This window comes from Typopeltis vanoorti, chromosome 11 (assembly GCF_054136105.1).
Source record: "Typopeltis vanoorti isolate ZY-2024b chromosome 11, IOZ_Tvanoo_1.0, whole genome shotgun sequence".
Taxonomy (NCBI): Eukaryota; Metazoa; Arthropoda; class Arachnida; order Uropygi; family Thelyphonidae; genus Typopeltis; species Typopeltis vanoorti.
This window is the reverse complement of record NC_143559.1, coordinates 42,616,787-42,633,853: the sequence shown is the minus strand read 5'-3', so window position 1 is coordinate 42,633,853 and position 17,067 is coordinate 42,616,787. Positions and strand designations below refer to the sequence as shown.

Sequence of the window (17,067 nt, the reverse complement as noted above, 5' to 3'; positions counted from 1 at the left end):
AGTTTCGAGAATCGTCTTGGTTAAAACATTGTCAGCTGTCCAGTGGACATTTTGGAAATCCAAAACAAGCGAACAGAATTTACTCCCGAGTTTTAACTCGACGCAACCTCTGACCAGCATTGAGAAAAAAAAACAATATACAAGACAGTCCAAGTGGTGAAGTCAAAGTGCAGTCTGTTATTCCACGTTGATAGAGCACATCTATTGTCCAGGATGTTGCAACAGTGCCTCAAATCCCGTATGGAAATGGAAGAGCTAACTTTCCAAAACTCTGGATTTTTCCATCCAGGAAAACCGGGCCAGAGAACGTACGTTTCGGGTTTGCTTCCTTTTTTTTTTCTTTCGCGTTAATCTACCAAGCAACCAAATTAGCTGTTTGTTTAGTAGGATGAAAACTTTTTTCATCTCGAAGAAGGGCTGGTTTCTTCCACGTTTACTTTGCTCTTGAGTTTCTTAACATTTCAATGAAATAACCGAGAGACGAAAAAAAAGTAACAGCAACTATTTATTTATTATCATTGGTCATTGACTTCTCTCCCCCTAAGCGTGGTAATCCAAAAATTTCCCATTGCTAAGAGAAATCTTTCTAAATGTTCAAGATGCCAGTGTTTGGAACGTAAAATTTGTGGTGAAGCATCTTCCCAATGCATATTATATTGGAGAGTTAAACAATATCAACAGAAATGGGTGATACCCTTGCAGGTAACGAACATGAACTCTGCGCCATCTATTAATTAACTGGTAAATTATTGAATATTTTCTGCTTATACCAATACAGTGATGTAATTCGCTTGATAAAAAATAAAAAAGCGCCATCTATTAATATCCTTAAAACATTATAATAGTTTTTCCTATAGAGATGATTTAGAACAGGTAGTTAAATAAACGAGAGAAAAAAACACAATGACTACAGGTTGGGATGGGATTAAAGCGCTAGTTTCTGAATAAAAAAATGATAAACGGAATTCTTTCTATCTCATACAAGGTTGGAAGATTCGCTATCTAAGGAGCCTCAGGCGTATACGTCCAACTACACTATTCAGAAATGTGTAACTCACCTGGAAAGAGGACATTAAAGATAAAGAGACACCTAAAATACACAGATATATTCCTGAATAAAATAACAAACGCACCCAAATGTACTTCGAATTTTTTCAAGCCACCTCAGGCCTCCAATACACAGTGGCTTCAGTTAAAAATAAGTGTTTCTTTCCTCCTGTAAATGATTCAAAGTGATCTTGCCCACTAAACAATACACCATTCCTTTGACGGTTTCGTTCGTTAATTGCACGAGTTATTTTTTCCCCTTAAACAATTTATGTAGATCAGATTCATTTGGAAAATAAGTATTCACACTTCTTGAATAGGAGATATTTAGTGTATTTATGAAACTCCAATAAATATACTATGGGCCTCGATGAAAAATAAAATCACTAATTCCACAAAGGGGTGTAGGTGTAACTCCCTTTAACCCTAACCTTTTGAAGACAGTAAGCAACTAGCCTCCATCCTTTAACCATTCACTTATAAATGAGCCCAAGTTATCAGTGAATCAAGGTTTTCAGGCGAGAATACGGCAGACAACACTCGCCATCCTATGGCTCTAAATCTTAATACTTCGTATTATTGATATAATAATGAGTTCAATGGTCCCCTTTTGAGTGCGAGATTTGAACTGAGTTTATGGAAGAAACTCTGCTTGCCCCTTCCAAAGCTCGAATAACTCAAACAATTTGCCAAAGAAAGGATTAGAAAAAATATGCCTAGTTCGTGACTAGAATGAAATGTCTTTCTTTAGGGTGTCTGGTGCTATATGCAAACGCCATTTTCAAACAGCTACAGAGTTAATGAAGAACGTGATTATGGGAGGGAAAAATACTGTCTAAATAATTTTTCCTTTACCAAGCCTTGCAATAACTTCTGAGATAAGCGCATCTCAGTCTGTTCTGCTTTCATGTATTATCTATAGGTACTTCCATGGGCGCTGTTCCATTGAACTAAAATCCATTGTTTCAACACTTTCCATAAGCCTACTACAGGAAGCGATCCTAAGTGACTATAATTATCAGAAGAATATCAATAGTGTGCGAGGAAGCTCCAAGCGCCAAGAAATTTAATACGTGTGCGATTAAGCTCCAAGCGCCTCCTCGCACACATATATGATGTGTGCGAGGAGGCGCACCTATGTGCTATACTTTCCAACTTCTCGTTTGTGAGATATGAAAATGACCTGATTGTGCAATCAAGAAAGATTTTGTGCGTTTCTTTGAAACTACAAACCCTAATTATTGCAAGATTTAATTATACGTCTGTATCTCATGGTATCGATTCCAAAGTTCGTTAATAAGTAATTCTCAGGCCCCTACAGCTCACTGATTTCCTCATGCATCTTGTCTGAAGAAAGATACCAACCCGAAGAAATTTCTAGGTCCCCCCCCCCCACTGTAAAATAGGCAAATCAGTCTAATAGTCCAATATAAACGTTACTTGTGGTTGTTTGGATTTTCGGCCGAAGCAACTAAGATTATAAGGCTGTTGTGTTAATTGCTTGTGTTCTTATGGTAGGTTACCTGTTTTTTGTAGATGAAAATCGCGAATTTTCGAGAGGGAAAACCATATTGCCCACACCTGAAATCAGTTAACTTACCTTCAGCTGAAAAGCTCTCCTAAAAGATCCTCAGCATAATCACTTGGAGTAAATGGTGCGACCTCTTAAAATCCTCTAACTCACTCCTTTTTTATTCCCCCAAAGAGAATTGAAGACTTATTTTGTTATTCCTCCTAGATTTCACGGAATATGTTCGGATGATAAAAAAACTGGCGCCACCTTGTGTTCCTAATCCAAACTAGTAAGCGTATAAAATCGTGTGGTTTCTATATTTTTTTTTTAATCATTTGCGAGGTTAAAAACAAGTCTCTTCTTGGAGGGAGATCCATTTAATGCCAGAGATCAACTATATGAACCATTCTGACTAAAACATACGGCACCTTTGAAATCTCAGCCACCCATGTTCTCGATTGCATGAGACAATGAATACCACCAAATGAGACACGTCAAGACTTGTTCGTTTTCATTGTATGATAACATTGAGAAGCACGTTCTGTCATGCTATGTTATTCATACACGCAAATTGTTTTTATTTTTGATTTCACAATAAATAAACTACCTCGTACAGTACTTGGTATTCAAAAAATCAGAAGAAAATATCCCTTCTAGGCCATTTAAGCAATATTTTAATGTAAATACAATTAACGTCCGCGATATTTCATTAGTTTACAGGAAATCGATCTTGAAAGCCTGATCAATCATAACTTAGCGAGTTATTCAAGGATTACAAATTGGACTAATCAAATTTCGTATTTGATTTTATGAGCGACTGTTCTATACCGGAGGTTTCGTGTGTGTAAGGCCAACACAAATGAAGACTTGTCGTGTGTTGACCCCGTTCATCCCATTTGCGATTTATGACACTGAATGACCGCTTGGGGGGGGGGGGGGATCCCTCCCTACATAAAGTAACATTTACAGGACAAACCCCACTTGTAGTATGCCGAAGATGGGTCACATGATTACAGAAAAAATAATGGCATTCTTTTGACACAAACCTTATACCATTTGATGTATCTGTGAAGGAAGGCGTAACCAAGTATCTGTTCACATTATCACAAATTATCTGCTTTTAAAAACTCCCTAATATAAGGTCACCAAAACTACAAAAAGCTTTTATTTAGAATATATGTTGGCCATTTGTTCACATTTAAAACGTCATCAAAGAGGAAAGGCACTTAGACTTTTCTGCTGTGGTTCGTATTACGATTGCTGAGCGAATCATATCTTGCAGTCTTAATAGAGCGTGCGTCAAGGAAATGGCAGTGGGGTAGGAGCAGGAAACTGCTACTCTAATGGTCAGTTGTTTCAACAGCGGACGCGTGCATGCACTTTAGACATATTCGGAAAAACATTAATACGGTCCTAGTACCAAAAACGCGAATCAAGGCACACCCCGCTGCTATATTTCTTATAGAGCTATAAGAGAAAGAGCTGGTTGTTTCTTCATTTCGGATACGCCCTGATTTAGCTGTTTTTCTACTGAATCTAGATGAATCGTAAATGGAAAACTATACGTAGAAATAAAAACACACTAGAAATATTTCATTTCGGTATGTACGAATAAAGGTTGATGCATTGACTTTGATATATGCTTTCAGTTTGCCTCCAGGGAAACAAGGAGGTAAAATATAATTTTTTTTTTATGATAACGTTTTCTTTGTGGCTATAGCGAGATAAACAACAAAGGTAATTTTATGAAACTGACGTCATTATAAAGTTTCCAAGTCTTTGTAGAGGGCGCAACTAGTCAGACATGGAGGAAAGTCAAATAAATGGAATATCTGATATCATGCTTGTGGGATGAATAATATTGTGATTGATATTTCATATATGAAGAAAAAGGTGTAAACAAGAAAACATTTGATTAGGTTTAACGTGCAAGTATTGCTTTGAAAGTATTCTATACTTTTCGTCGTTTATTTCACAATAATACGGCTGTGAATATAACAAGTTTAAATAACGTGTTTTGGCAGTTTCTCGACAAATAAATATGCTGCCTTTCTTGCCGAGAGTTGTCTTCTAAGCATTTTTATCCTACTATTATACATTTATGAAACGTAAAAGCATTTATCCTGTTTGTTTTTTTTCTTCTTCTTTCCTCTTTGAATAGCGAGTTTTCATGATCGAAACACAGTCGTGCTTATAATCCATTCCTTATAACATTCGCTTTAAATGTTTCGAGTACCTTTGAAGATTTTTTTTTTTTCTGACTAATTTTACATTTGGGACACATTATTTTAATGTACAAATACAAGCACACACATCCCACATTTTCAAAAACAAATTTAAACATATTTAATACACCTAATATTGCTCTTTGCAAGTTCTATATAATCTTTTGAATACTTCTGATTATACCCAAATGAGGAACATTTGCATCATGAGGAAAGAAAAATAAGCTTAATACTGTTCCTGAACCAAATAAACCAGTTTAAGAAATTTAAAATTGAACTGATCACAGTGACGTTTCTTTCGGCAAGAAACAGCATGCTTTAGCCACATATGTTCAGTTGCCTCGATACGTACTACTTGAAAAAAAAAAAAAAAAACTGTCGTATTTCTTTATTATTTTTATTACTGATTTCAATGACAGAATGATCGTTTCGAGTCTTGTTTCGCTTCTCTCAAGTGTAGACTGAATACTGAGACAACTTAAATACTAAAAGTAGATCCCCCCCCCCCCTCCTAACGTAGTTTTCATTTCGTATACTCGCTAGCACATGATTCCTTGTTTTTAATAATCAGAATGGCAATGAATCTTTAGTTGATTCTTTATATAGTGGATTTTTGTTTTAAATATCGGTAACGCTGAACAGCACAGCATTCTGTATACAAGTATTGCTATGAAAAGCATTCATACTTCATTTATTTACAGAAGTCATGCTAAATCCTGTTATTTGCTTTGAACAGCACTGAGCAAATGTCCATATATGATAAGATGCCCCAGTCAGTTAAGCAGAATTATTTAAATAGGAACAGTGATATGAACGTACATTCGTTTGTAAGCTTACGAAAAGAATAATTATGAAATGATGAAGCCTAAAATCTTGGAGAATAAGACATGATGTTAGAATTAGTTTTCTTGTTTTTAGTTGTGAGTTATGCAATGTAATACTGGTTCATTTGTCGAAAGCAACTAGTTTCAATAAGGTGCATTTTCCCATTCGGCCGTGAATTGAATCAAAATTAAACACATTTCAATTTTTCAACAGTATTGCTATTACAGGTTACTTGGATAATATGCTTTCCTATTCTAATTAAGGTACCTTTTGTTTTTGTGGGATGTACAGTGCCTGTTAAATAACGAAACTGATTTTATTATGGGCATACTGTAAAAAGAACTGGACAAAATAACACTGTCTATTATTTTAACCGACAGAATGTTCTATATTTCCAACAAATATATGCGCGTGATACGCTGTTTGAGTGTTGTGGTGTTAGTGGTTCGTGTCAAAAATTTAAAAATGAAACAACGTGCGTTGATATTTATTCTAAACTGAGAAAATCTGCTTTAGAAACTGATCTTAAAACGGTGTACAGGGATGACTGCCTATCACGTACACGAGTTTTTGAGTAGTTCGTACACTAGGGATTCAAAAGAAGGCAATCACCATCAGCCTGGCTCGATTCGGACTGATGAAAATGTGGTATCATTTACATCAGTACTATCAAGATATCACGCAATGCATGAATCAACTCCTGATACGAGTGAGGAAAGGGCAGTACCGAACAAACAGCTGGCTATTACTTCACGACCATGCACCTGCACACTGTGTGTTAAACGTGAGTTTACCTCAAAATCCATCGCAGTCCTCGAGCATCAGCCGTATTCGGCACCGACGGACTATTTTTTTTTCTTTAAAAAAAAAAAAAAATCAAACGCGTCGACTTGATTCTGAAGAGTGTAAATGCCTAACATCAACTCTATACCTTCAGACGCCTACCAAATGTGTTTCGAAAGTTTATATGTGAACGATGTAAACCTTGCATTGATTAAGGGAAGATTATATTGAATGATTACATAAATGATTCGTCTTCCGTATATTATTATATGGAAGACGAATTTTCTCTCGTTATTTAACTAGCACACTGTGGATATATGGCCAAGTTTGTACATCAATGTTTACTTTCTACGTCAACGGAAGAAAAAAAAAATCTGCAGTTTAATTATCTCCAGTGCATTGATTTCCAACATTTTTCTTATCACATCTTAATTAGTAATTATTTCCTTTATTAATTACTTTTCAAAAATTTTACGCTTCTTTTAAATAACTGGATATTTGGTAATAAGAGCACTGCATAATAATAATAAAAGTAATGCATGTTATCCGTTCTTAAACATGTAAAATATCAGCAATGCATTTGATTTAGTTGTCTGATAGGGTGGAAGTCATGGGATGGTGTACAATGATAATGATGAGTGGATAATCACGTGCTACATTTATAAATAAAAACAAAATACAGTTAAATGCTGAATATATTTAATAACCTCAAAAGTGGTACAGATGGAACAAATCAGGGGGACATTGGTTGGCCTGACTCAGAAAGAGGGTTCGGTCACAGGCAACATATTAAGAAGTCAATCTCTAGTCGAAAAAAAATTGTAGAAAACATATATATATATATATATACACACACACACACATAATACTCATCGAAACTATATATATATATATATATATATATATATATACATATACATATATATAGATACCGTAAGTAATGCCCTCTCGGTGGATTAACAGTGAATTTATACTAATCCATTGATAATGAAACCAAACCTCTATCCCGAAACTAACCGACTGGAAAACCCAGCAAGGAACAACTATTACGTGGCTGGAACCAGAAAAAACGATGTGGAAATGATGGAGAATTGCTGCCTGGTACACATCTCTAGAATATATACTACAATGTTAAAGTTGCCCTTGTCTCAGCCTGATGAGAAAAACCAGTCATAGACAACGTAAGAGACGAATGAAGCAAAGAACGTCCTAGTTTTACTTCAAGCTGATAACAAGTTAGCAAAATCTGCATCCTATACGTAGCAGAAAACTTCCGACTATTTCTGTAACAACGAACATGAACGCCAGTCAGAAGAATTGAAACTATGTCTAAACACACCACCATTAATCAACTCCATAGTTCGCGATCCTTTGAGAAAGCAGCTGGACCACTGATCATATAAAGACATCAAAGCCTTGGGAGGGATATGAATTGGATCAAACGGAACTCGTGAGCGAAGGCGCACGTGTGTAATGGGAGGAAAGGGGGAGGTGGGTGGGAGGAGGAATTGGCTCAGGAAAATTAGATACCATTTAGTTTTGGGTCGATACTACGGATAACGGCCAAAACTCTACTTGTCACTACTTCCGGTAGCCAGCGTGGTTGAGTGACTTCTTTCATCGCCTGTAACCGTCCCCTAGGTCCGAACAAGCCATAGAAATGCCTTCCAAGAGGGAGTTAACGAATCACAGAGACACGAACACATCTGCCTCACATCCACTGCCGGTTACGTCGAGGTCATTGTGCATCTGAGCGGCTTTAGAGGCAGTCCACGGCTGCTATGGCCCCACGTGCAGTGCTCCAAGTGCCCACTAGACCCAGCGGTGAAGGTCGATCCCGTCGTCCACTGCGGCGTAGCCACGGTAACGGGAAGTAACAAGTTGAAAAACCGCTATGTCCGGGAGAACTGTCTTCAGAGTAATCTCACTCTAATCTGAAAAAACAAACAAAATAATGCAAAAATGAAATAAGTCTGAACTGACCAGCTTCGTTATAAACAGTGAAAATCTTATTTTTTTCCCCCACATTAGAATTAATTAAAGAAGGGAAATCCAGGGGAAAAAAAATTTGGTGGGGATTGTGCTTTTCCCACACAATCACACGTGTACTAAAGTAGAGCATTATTAAATGTATAAATATTTTGTCTTACGTATATCGTAAGGCATCATTAGCGTGAGAGAGGAACAAAAAAGAACAGTAGAGCACATGCGTTAAATTAGAATCCATCTACACATGCAGTCATACGTTTCTTCAGTTAAAAACTATTCGACTGACGATTTTCTAAACTTTAAGGATGGTAAGGCAGTCGTTGCGATTAAGGTTTGAATAGGCGTTCGTATTTGTACACAAGATCTGTGTAATCGTTTGGTGTTTTCCCATTGGATCCCGTGCTTTGCATTTTCAGTTCCATGCAGATTTGTATGGTTTGATAGGTCTTGATGATGCTACTGTGGTACACGTGCGATTGTATAATTATAGAAACTCCTCAGTATACAAGAAAATATAATATATATATATATATATATATATATATATATATATATATATATATATATATATATATATATATATATATATATATATTAATCTAAAGGTATGACACAACGAAACAAAATAAAAAATAAAATAAAACTTGCCTTGGCTACGGCTACAGTGTTATCTTGGTAAAGTAGAAGACACAGCATAAAACATAACAGCAAATGATTCAACATTTAATAACACAGAGGAATAATCCATAATGCTTGTTTGCAATATCACCTTGAAGTACTGTATACGTACGATACATTAATCAGTGTAAAAAACACCAAGCCAACTGGACAGATACGTTGCATCCTTCCACACACACACACACACACACACACACACACACACACACACACACACACACACACACACACACACACACACTGCCTGAAGAAAAAAAAAAGAAGTCAACGGACATCATAGTGTAAGTAAAAAACAGCCATAGCCACCTTAATAAGATATAGGACCTTTTGCTGAGATGACTGCAGCAACCCTACGGGGCATACTTTTCACAAGTCACCGTGTCATAAAGCTTCTGCTGCTGTCCACAAACCACACGGTTACAGCAGCAGCATAAGCCTTATGACACGGTGCATTGTCTTGCTGAAAGAGACCGTGGTCAGTTCTGTAGAAACACCACAAAGCAGGAAGAACTGCACTATCCAGATACCTCTCGGAGTTCAATGTTCGTGGCACCATAAACAGAGGTCCGAGGCCAAACCTGGAAAAACAGGACCATACCATCACATACTGCCAACTTCGAATTTCATAGTTGGTTACACACTCTGGTAAGAGACATTCACCGGGCATTTCACCCGTCCAATTTGCTTAGTAGAGAGTGTAGCGTGATTCATCACTCCACAACACAGCTTTCCAACCGTTCATGTCCCACTGTACAAGCTGTTTGCCCAACTGAAGACGATGCTGCATGTTGGATTTGGGTAATATGAGGCTTGTATCATGGCAACTCGTGTTGTGGGCCTCGGTTCTGAATGTTTTTGTGCAGATTCGTGTTCCATTCGATGCCCGGAACTCCGCATTCAACGTGTCTCTCGTAGCATCATACGGTCACGTTCTGCGAGTGTGGTGGGTTGTACATTGCGGGTAGCACTTGCGGTTGATTCCCTGCGCTTCCATCTCAATATAGTATCACTGACTGTTGACCTGGAATGGCCCAATTTGTCAACAACTTGACGAACAGATAGGTCTACAACATGGCATCGTATCATAACGCCTCTCTCAAACTCCGTCAGTTCTCCTCTAGCAGCCATTTCACCTGGACACGGTTGCACTGACTTTGGAGTATCATATTCCTCTAATTTATACCGACTAGAAACATGCGACTCGTTACATGGAACGATGTACCTTGCCCATGGGGATGTCAGTTAACTTCTTTCCAATTAGCGTGTGCGTAACTTGTTTAACAGTTTACTTAAGATGGAAGTGAACTCAATTATACGACATTTCTAATTTAGATAATGCTTTTACTATTTATAGTATGCCGGTTGGTCGAGAGGTTAACGCACCAGCTCTCCAATCACAAGGTTGAGGTTTCAAATTCTCCTCTTTTCCTGTGGTCATGGACATTCGTGATTGTCCCTAGGTGAGACATTAATTTTATCCTCCGGTGTGAGACCACCTCCTCGTTTATTGGAAGCCTGAAGTGGCTTGAAAAAGTTCCTTGTCTGGTCTCTAGAGCAGAATTTCAGGACTACGTAAAAATGAAATTTAAAAATAAATAAATACAATTTAAAAAAATGATAAAAATTCTTAGCCTCCTCATTGTATCAGTACACCGATGGCGGACTAATGAAAAAAAGTCAACCATAAATTATGAACCTTTCCTCTCGGAACTTCCGATGGGAACAAAAAAAAGACATTTAGTTTGTAATCTATAAATCGGCATTTCAAATAGAACAAAATTTTCTAAAATAAAAAATAAATAAATAAAAAAATCCGATATCATAATATTGCAAATGTGTGATGACAAAGAACTTTCAACAACCGCCTCAAAGATCAATGTGTCAAAATTACATGCTTCTTTATGTACTCGCATTTAACAATTTTTTTTTTTGTTCGTTTTCAACTGATTTTTTTTTTAATTTGTGGAAATTTTGCGGACCGTGCGAAATTTCCACAATTGAGACTGTTTCTCAAACTGGGATATGTGCAGGAACGGCCTGTTCCCCGTACGGCTACTGGAAATCTCCCGGTTTGGCACACATGCGAACGAAGCTTAAATATCTGCTATGGTGGTGTTTTTTTAATTATTCGTTCCTTTTACTGTAAAAAATTATAAAGATTTTGTGGGCCGTTCTCGAGCAATTTTTCGAACCTATTTTGTTCGCCAGTCCGCAGCTGGATATATGAACCCATTAGGATAGTTTTAAAGACGTGCTTCAGAAAATCTACGTAATGAGTAACATTACAAGTGCAAACTTTTTGTGAAACGCTTTTAAAAATATCACAAAATGTTTCTCTTGACTGAACTTTCTTTGTCCATCATTGCCTCTGTTACTGAACAGAGGCAATGATTCATGTCATGATAAGAGGCATATTTTCACCTCAGTAAGTGTTATTAAGTGCAAAATAAGTACGGGTCTATTAGATACAACAACTAGTGGATTTTAATGAAATTTCGTGTTTATGATGTCACACAGGGAACGCCAGTAAATTAACTACACACAGAAAATAAACCAAGAAAACAACTCACGTCGGATGTTCTGACATCGCTGTACAAGAAAATTTGGCCTTTTATAATTGCTTTGGATAATTTCTATTCTATACATGTTTATTATAAGGACAGTTGTTCGTTTTCTAATAATTTGAAAGCTTACATCTAATTGAGCGATTTCAACTGATATGCGGCTAAAACAACAACAACAAAACTTTGAGCAACTCCATTTAAATTTAGTTTACATTACTATGACAGAAGATCACACAAGTAAAATGCACTATTTCAAAGAAAATTTCATATTTCCAAATGTATATAGTTTTCATTTGATCGTAGAACAGATACTGCTGGAAGTAAACATAAAATTTCAATGGAATGGTTAGTTCAAGAAAGGAAGCGAGAAATATTATTAAAGTGATCAGATAAATATCTAATTAAGATGTACTGATGTCAAGAAAACGTCAGTGCGTGGTTGCAAAATATTAATATAAAATGTTGTGGGTTTTTTCCTGCTTTCTTGACTAGTAATCGAAATTTATATATATATATACCTCCGAATCAAAAAATTAGAATAATCAAAGAAAATGTGTTGAATGATTTGAAATTATAATTTACTACATAAAAATAATTATTACCAAATATGAATTAACATAATCCAAATTATGTTAATTCATATTTGGTAATAATTATTTTTATAATTATTATATAATCTACGTACTTTGTAGATTATATAACCATGTAAATACATAAAAATGTAATATAAATTATAAGAAAACTGTTATTTGAAAACATTCACAAAATTAAAATAATTTTAGCGTGGTTCAAAACATTAGAAAAATGCGAAAATAAATGCACAAAAATTAGAGTCAAAGGGAAACTGCATGATAATTAGTACTCTGTTGCATCCACCCTTAGCTTTTATGATTCGTAAATGGTTAGACATATCACTTATTAGTAGTTCACAGTCTTTTTTTTAAATCAAAACATGCCCATATGGTCTGCAGACTAGAAACAAGTTAATTTTTGTCTCTTGGGCCAACGTCTTGAAGATGTTTCTTCATAATTCCCCACAAATTCTCAATGGGGTTTAAATCTAGTGAGTTTGCTGGCCAAGGAATTACACTGATTTGCCTTTCTTTGAACCATCTAGTAGTGGTCTTGGAAGTGTGACAAGAAGCTGAATCTTGAAAAAGGAAATTACCATGACATAACTCTTCAGATGTCAGTAATATAAGGTGCTCAAGAATTTCTTGGTACACTTTGGAATTCTTTGGACTCTTTCGTACACAATACACAGCATACCTGGACCCTCTGCAGTCAATACAAGTCCATACCGTGACAGAGGTTGCAAATTTCATCGAATGTTTCATGCATTCTTTATCAAATGCTTTTTGCTGAGGACGCCAAACACGTATCCCGTGATGACCATGGGACACAGAAAACATACTTTCATTGCTAAAAGGTACCTTTTTCCAGTCTTCTTGATCCCACAACAGTCTTTGCTTACACCATCGCACTCTAGCTGCCTTTTGCTTGGAAGTCCTATGCGGATTCGTCTTAGGCCCACGCGATTTAAAACCTAATTTGTGAAGTCGTCCCAACGTTCGTAGATTTAGACACATTTCATACCTGGTTATTACCTTTCGACCGCTATTGCAGCGATTATTTGAAAACTCCAGTTATTAGAATATTGTCTCAATACTCTGCACATGCTTGCTTGAGAACATTTCAATTCCTTAGTTATAAACTATTGAGTTTGGCCTTCATTGTGTAGAGACACCATACGAAACTTCTTAACTTCCAACATATCACTTCGTTCGACCCATGTTTAGCAAATGATTAAAGCTCAACTGAAATCCACGGGCAAACGATTCCTCACACACGAGTTAGTCCCGCTGCTACTAAAATATATGCTATTTCTCTGCTCTTCTCAAAACCAGTCGGAAAAATCTGGAATATTCTAATATTTTGAACCACGTTAATAATTATTGTAAGTTTGTGAATGTTTTCATCAGTTTTCTTATAATTTTTATTACATTTTTGTGTGAGAACATTTAGATGATGCTAATTCATATTTGGTAATAATTATTTTCTATGCAATAAATTGGAATTGCAAATCACTGAACACATTTTCTTTGATTATTATAATTTTTTTTAATTCAGAGGTGTATGTATGTATATATACCCACACGCATATACATACATCTCTCTCTCTCATATATATATATATATATATATATATATATGAGAGAGAGAGAGAGAGAGAGAGAGAGATTCTTTGCTATAGGTCAAAACCGTTTTCTGTTCCAAGCATTGTATTAAGTGCTAAAGAAATAATTTAACAACTAAGTTATTTATTCTCATTCCTGTTCCACGTGACAATTCTTCCAAGAAACTTCAACACGAGTGAATAGAGATGTACATACGGAAAGTCACGTGTAATTTCAATTGGGTCATCAACCCTCACAGTACATTTTATTTTAAAATAAGTAAAGGCATAAAAACTTTTCTTAAACCAACAAAAATATTCAAATAATACCCACAACTTATTCAATAGTTCAGGTCTTTAAAAAAAACTTTTATTTAAAAGTTTTTAATAATGATTGTCAATGAAGTGTAGCACTTTGGTACACTTCTTTTTGCATTCTGCAATTTCTCACTAGACTATGAAGTGAAGTTTTTTTTTTTTTTTTTTGTAGAAGGAATGATCACTAAAATGGCTAACAACGTTTAATTACCAATTTCTTTCTGCGATTTAAATGACCTTGCACGCTATGTTTAGAAGGGCATTTTTTTTTTATTTTAGCAGCCCAATTTTTTTTTTTCTTGCAAGTTATTTTGAGTGGCCCACTGTGGGCAATGAACAGATGTATACAAACTGTAGTTGTTATTACAGGCTGATTTGAAAAATGGAGACATGCTTCGTATGTAAAACAAATCGTTATCTAAGAGTTCTTGAAAAGCAGGCGGGAAAGGGAGTCATGGATGCAGAAGTTTAAGGGGGAAAAAAAAACACGGGAGAGTTTTTCACAACAGCAGTGAAGTGGTTAAAACATTTGCACTATCAGCCAAGGGTTGCAAGGTCGCACCTTGATGACGGCTGTTGGTTCCTGTGTGCCACTCACTACAGAGAACTCAGTCGGTACATGGATCTTAACGAGAAAAAATGGAGAAAGGTAAGAGACTTAAAAACAGTGAAATGGAAGGAAAAAGAAATGGTCAATCGTTTTCGTAATGTGTTGGGTGTGGAAAAGGGAGGAAATTTGTGTTGTGTTTTTTTACGGGAAGTACGGAGGAAAAACGCGTAAAATTAAAGTACAAGAACCACAATAGCATCATTTACAATGGTTCTTGTGCTTCTTTCAGGAAGCACTACAGAATCAGTCATAGTGGTTCTTGTGCTTCTTTAGATGGTGCGGTAAAAAACGATCCAAGCAGTGTACTGCAGGATATCATCTGGCGATAGGATACGCAAGAACAATTTTTAATCAAGTCACCATTTACATTACTGAACTATTATTATCGAACAAGCCCTTTGCTTCTCCAAGATAAAAAAAAAATATAGCACTAACAGAAACAACTCTTCACTGTTAATTTCTCTCCGATACAAATCTTCATTGCTTTAAAGGAACTTAAAACAAGGTCTTCCCAATTTTGATCCCTATTGTGCCAGACAAATTTTGAGAGCGCTATATTAAAGAGAACATATTAAGTACATATGAATGCTGCTGGCGTTTATTACTGCACGTCTGGGAAAATGTTTGAAGGCAAATAACTACCAAAACTGCCACCACAACTGTGCCTTATAGTTGACAAGTTAATCGTTTTCAGGCCTACTCATTTTCTTAAGCCATCGAGGCTGTTCTTTTCCTACACATTGTAAGACCCGTCAAAGTACGGATTAGCAACGAAGAGAAAAGCTACCAAAGTGGAGAAAGTCCAAGCACCTAGGGGCGCTTTAATTAAATAACAGCTAGTACGAGTTCTCCCTCGGCACAGACAGCTCCGGTAGCTATTAATAGAACAACAACACTTTCGGTCTATTACATAACTACGGTCCCAATGTGGCACATGTTTTTTTTTTAAGCCTTGTTACACCAAATTAAGTTCATTGAAGCTACGTACTAGTATACAGAGAAAGGTCAGCAACACCGAGTAAAAACACTAACGGCAATTCTTTTATAACAAACTACAGTCAACACGGCTTAGAAGTGGGAGGGGGGGGGGGGAGAAAGAGAAGAGATACTGCCAAGGAATGTAGTGGGTTGGAGTGTGCGTGAAAGTTGTGGCTCATTGATTCCGAGGAACTAGAGCTAAATCACCGGAAGCCAGAATGCACGAATTTTGGCAACGTAACCACAGTCGTACGTTTTCACATATTTCGCAAACGTAAATGGTAGAATTACCTGACTGCTAAAGATTACAATTAACAAAAAATAATCAATATTTGCTAACTATTCTTCAGAAGAAAATAAATCAAATTCTCGAATTAAAAATAAGATTCTTAAAAATATTTTTATTATTACTGTTATCCAGGATATAAATGAAAGGTTTTATACTCCGAGACTGGGATACATGTAAAAATGTAGTATCCATGCTACATGTATACTACTATAAAATGATCAAGGTGGTTATTATGATTTAGACAGTAATAATGGTGAGATCAGTTGATTCCATCAAAGTCAATGGACCTTCAACTTCGTAATCTCTGTACGACGAAAGCGATTGTCTAAGTGATTAAAGATCGACCTCTGTATAAACCTATAACAGCTCCATAAGAAATGCTAAAAAGTCATGAAAATAATAATAATAATAATAATAATAATAATAAAAATCGGAGGTACATTTGAGCAATGAGTGTAACCGACCAATTCTAATACGTGACTGTCGAAGTCACCCTCCTATCCTCCCAAAATAAGACATTCGTACGATTAAAAATTATAGAAACCGAACGAAAGCTTTACTGCATTTGAAATGAGATTTAAACAAAAAAACTGTAAAATCAGCTGCGAATATGTAGTTAATTTGAGTTAAAAAAACATAAGCTCTGAAAAAATACTTAAGATTAATAAACAGTATTGCTGTATATTGTAATTAGAGCCCCTGCAGTTTCCGTAGGTATCAATGATACATGCCCTTCGATTAGAAAGAGTCGGATTCGAATTCGGCCTGGGAGGCAGATTACCTTTATATGGACTTTTCAACTGAAAGCCATCTAGACATTCTCAGATAGTTGTTTATCAGACCGGCAAACTGACCAAAACAGCAATTAGCAGCATACATAATGCACTTGGGCTCAGAACCCGAGTTGCTTTGGCTAATTCCACACAAACACAAAAAAACTTCGCTGCTTATTCTTAATTTCTTTAAGCCTGGAAACTTGAATGAAATGCACTTTCCTTAAACTAAAACTCAAATAGAATTGTTATCCAAAAGCTTAGCATTCCCGTATTAATATCTCATTGTTTACAGTAAC

At 36.1% G+C, this 17,067-nt stretch overlaps 1 protein-coding gene across 3 annotated transcripts in view; it reads right to left on the bottom strand.

Moving 5' to 3' along the window:
- Positions 1–7,075: 7,075 nt before the first annotated feature.
- Positions 7,076–17,067, bottom strand: part of LOC150101471 (uncharacterized) — a 243,853-nt gene continuing 233,861 nt past the window's right edge. For all 3 annotated transcript variants that reach the window (XM_090400096.1, XM_090400094.1, XM_090400095.1), the window contains exon 5: positions 7,076–8,327. In XM_090400096.1, coding sequence (XP_090256222.1) covers positions 8,323–8,327 — 5 coding nt within the window. In that variant the 3' untranslated portion in view covers positions 7,076–8,322. The remainder of the gene's footprint in view (positions 8,328–17,067) is intronic.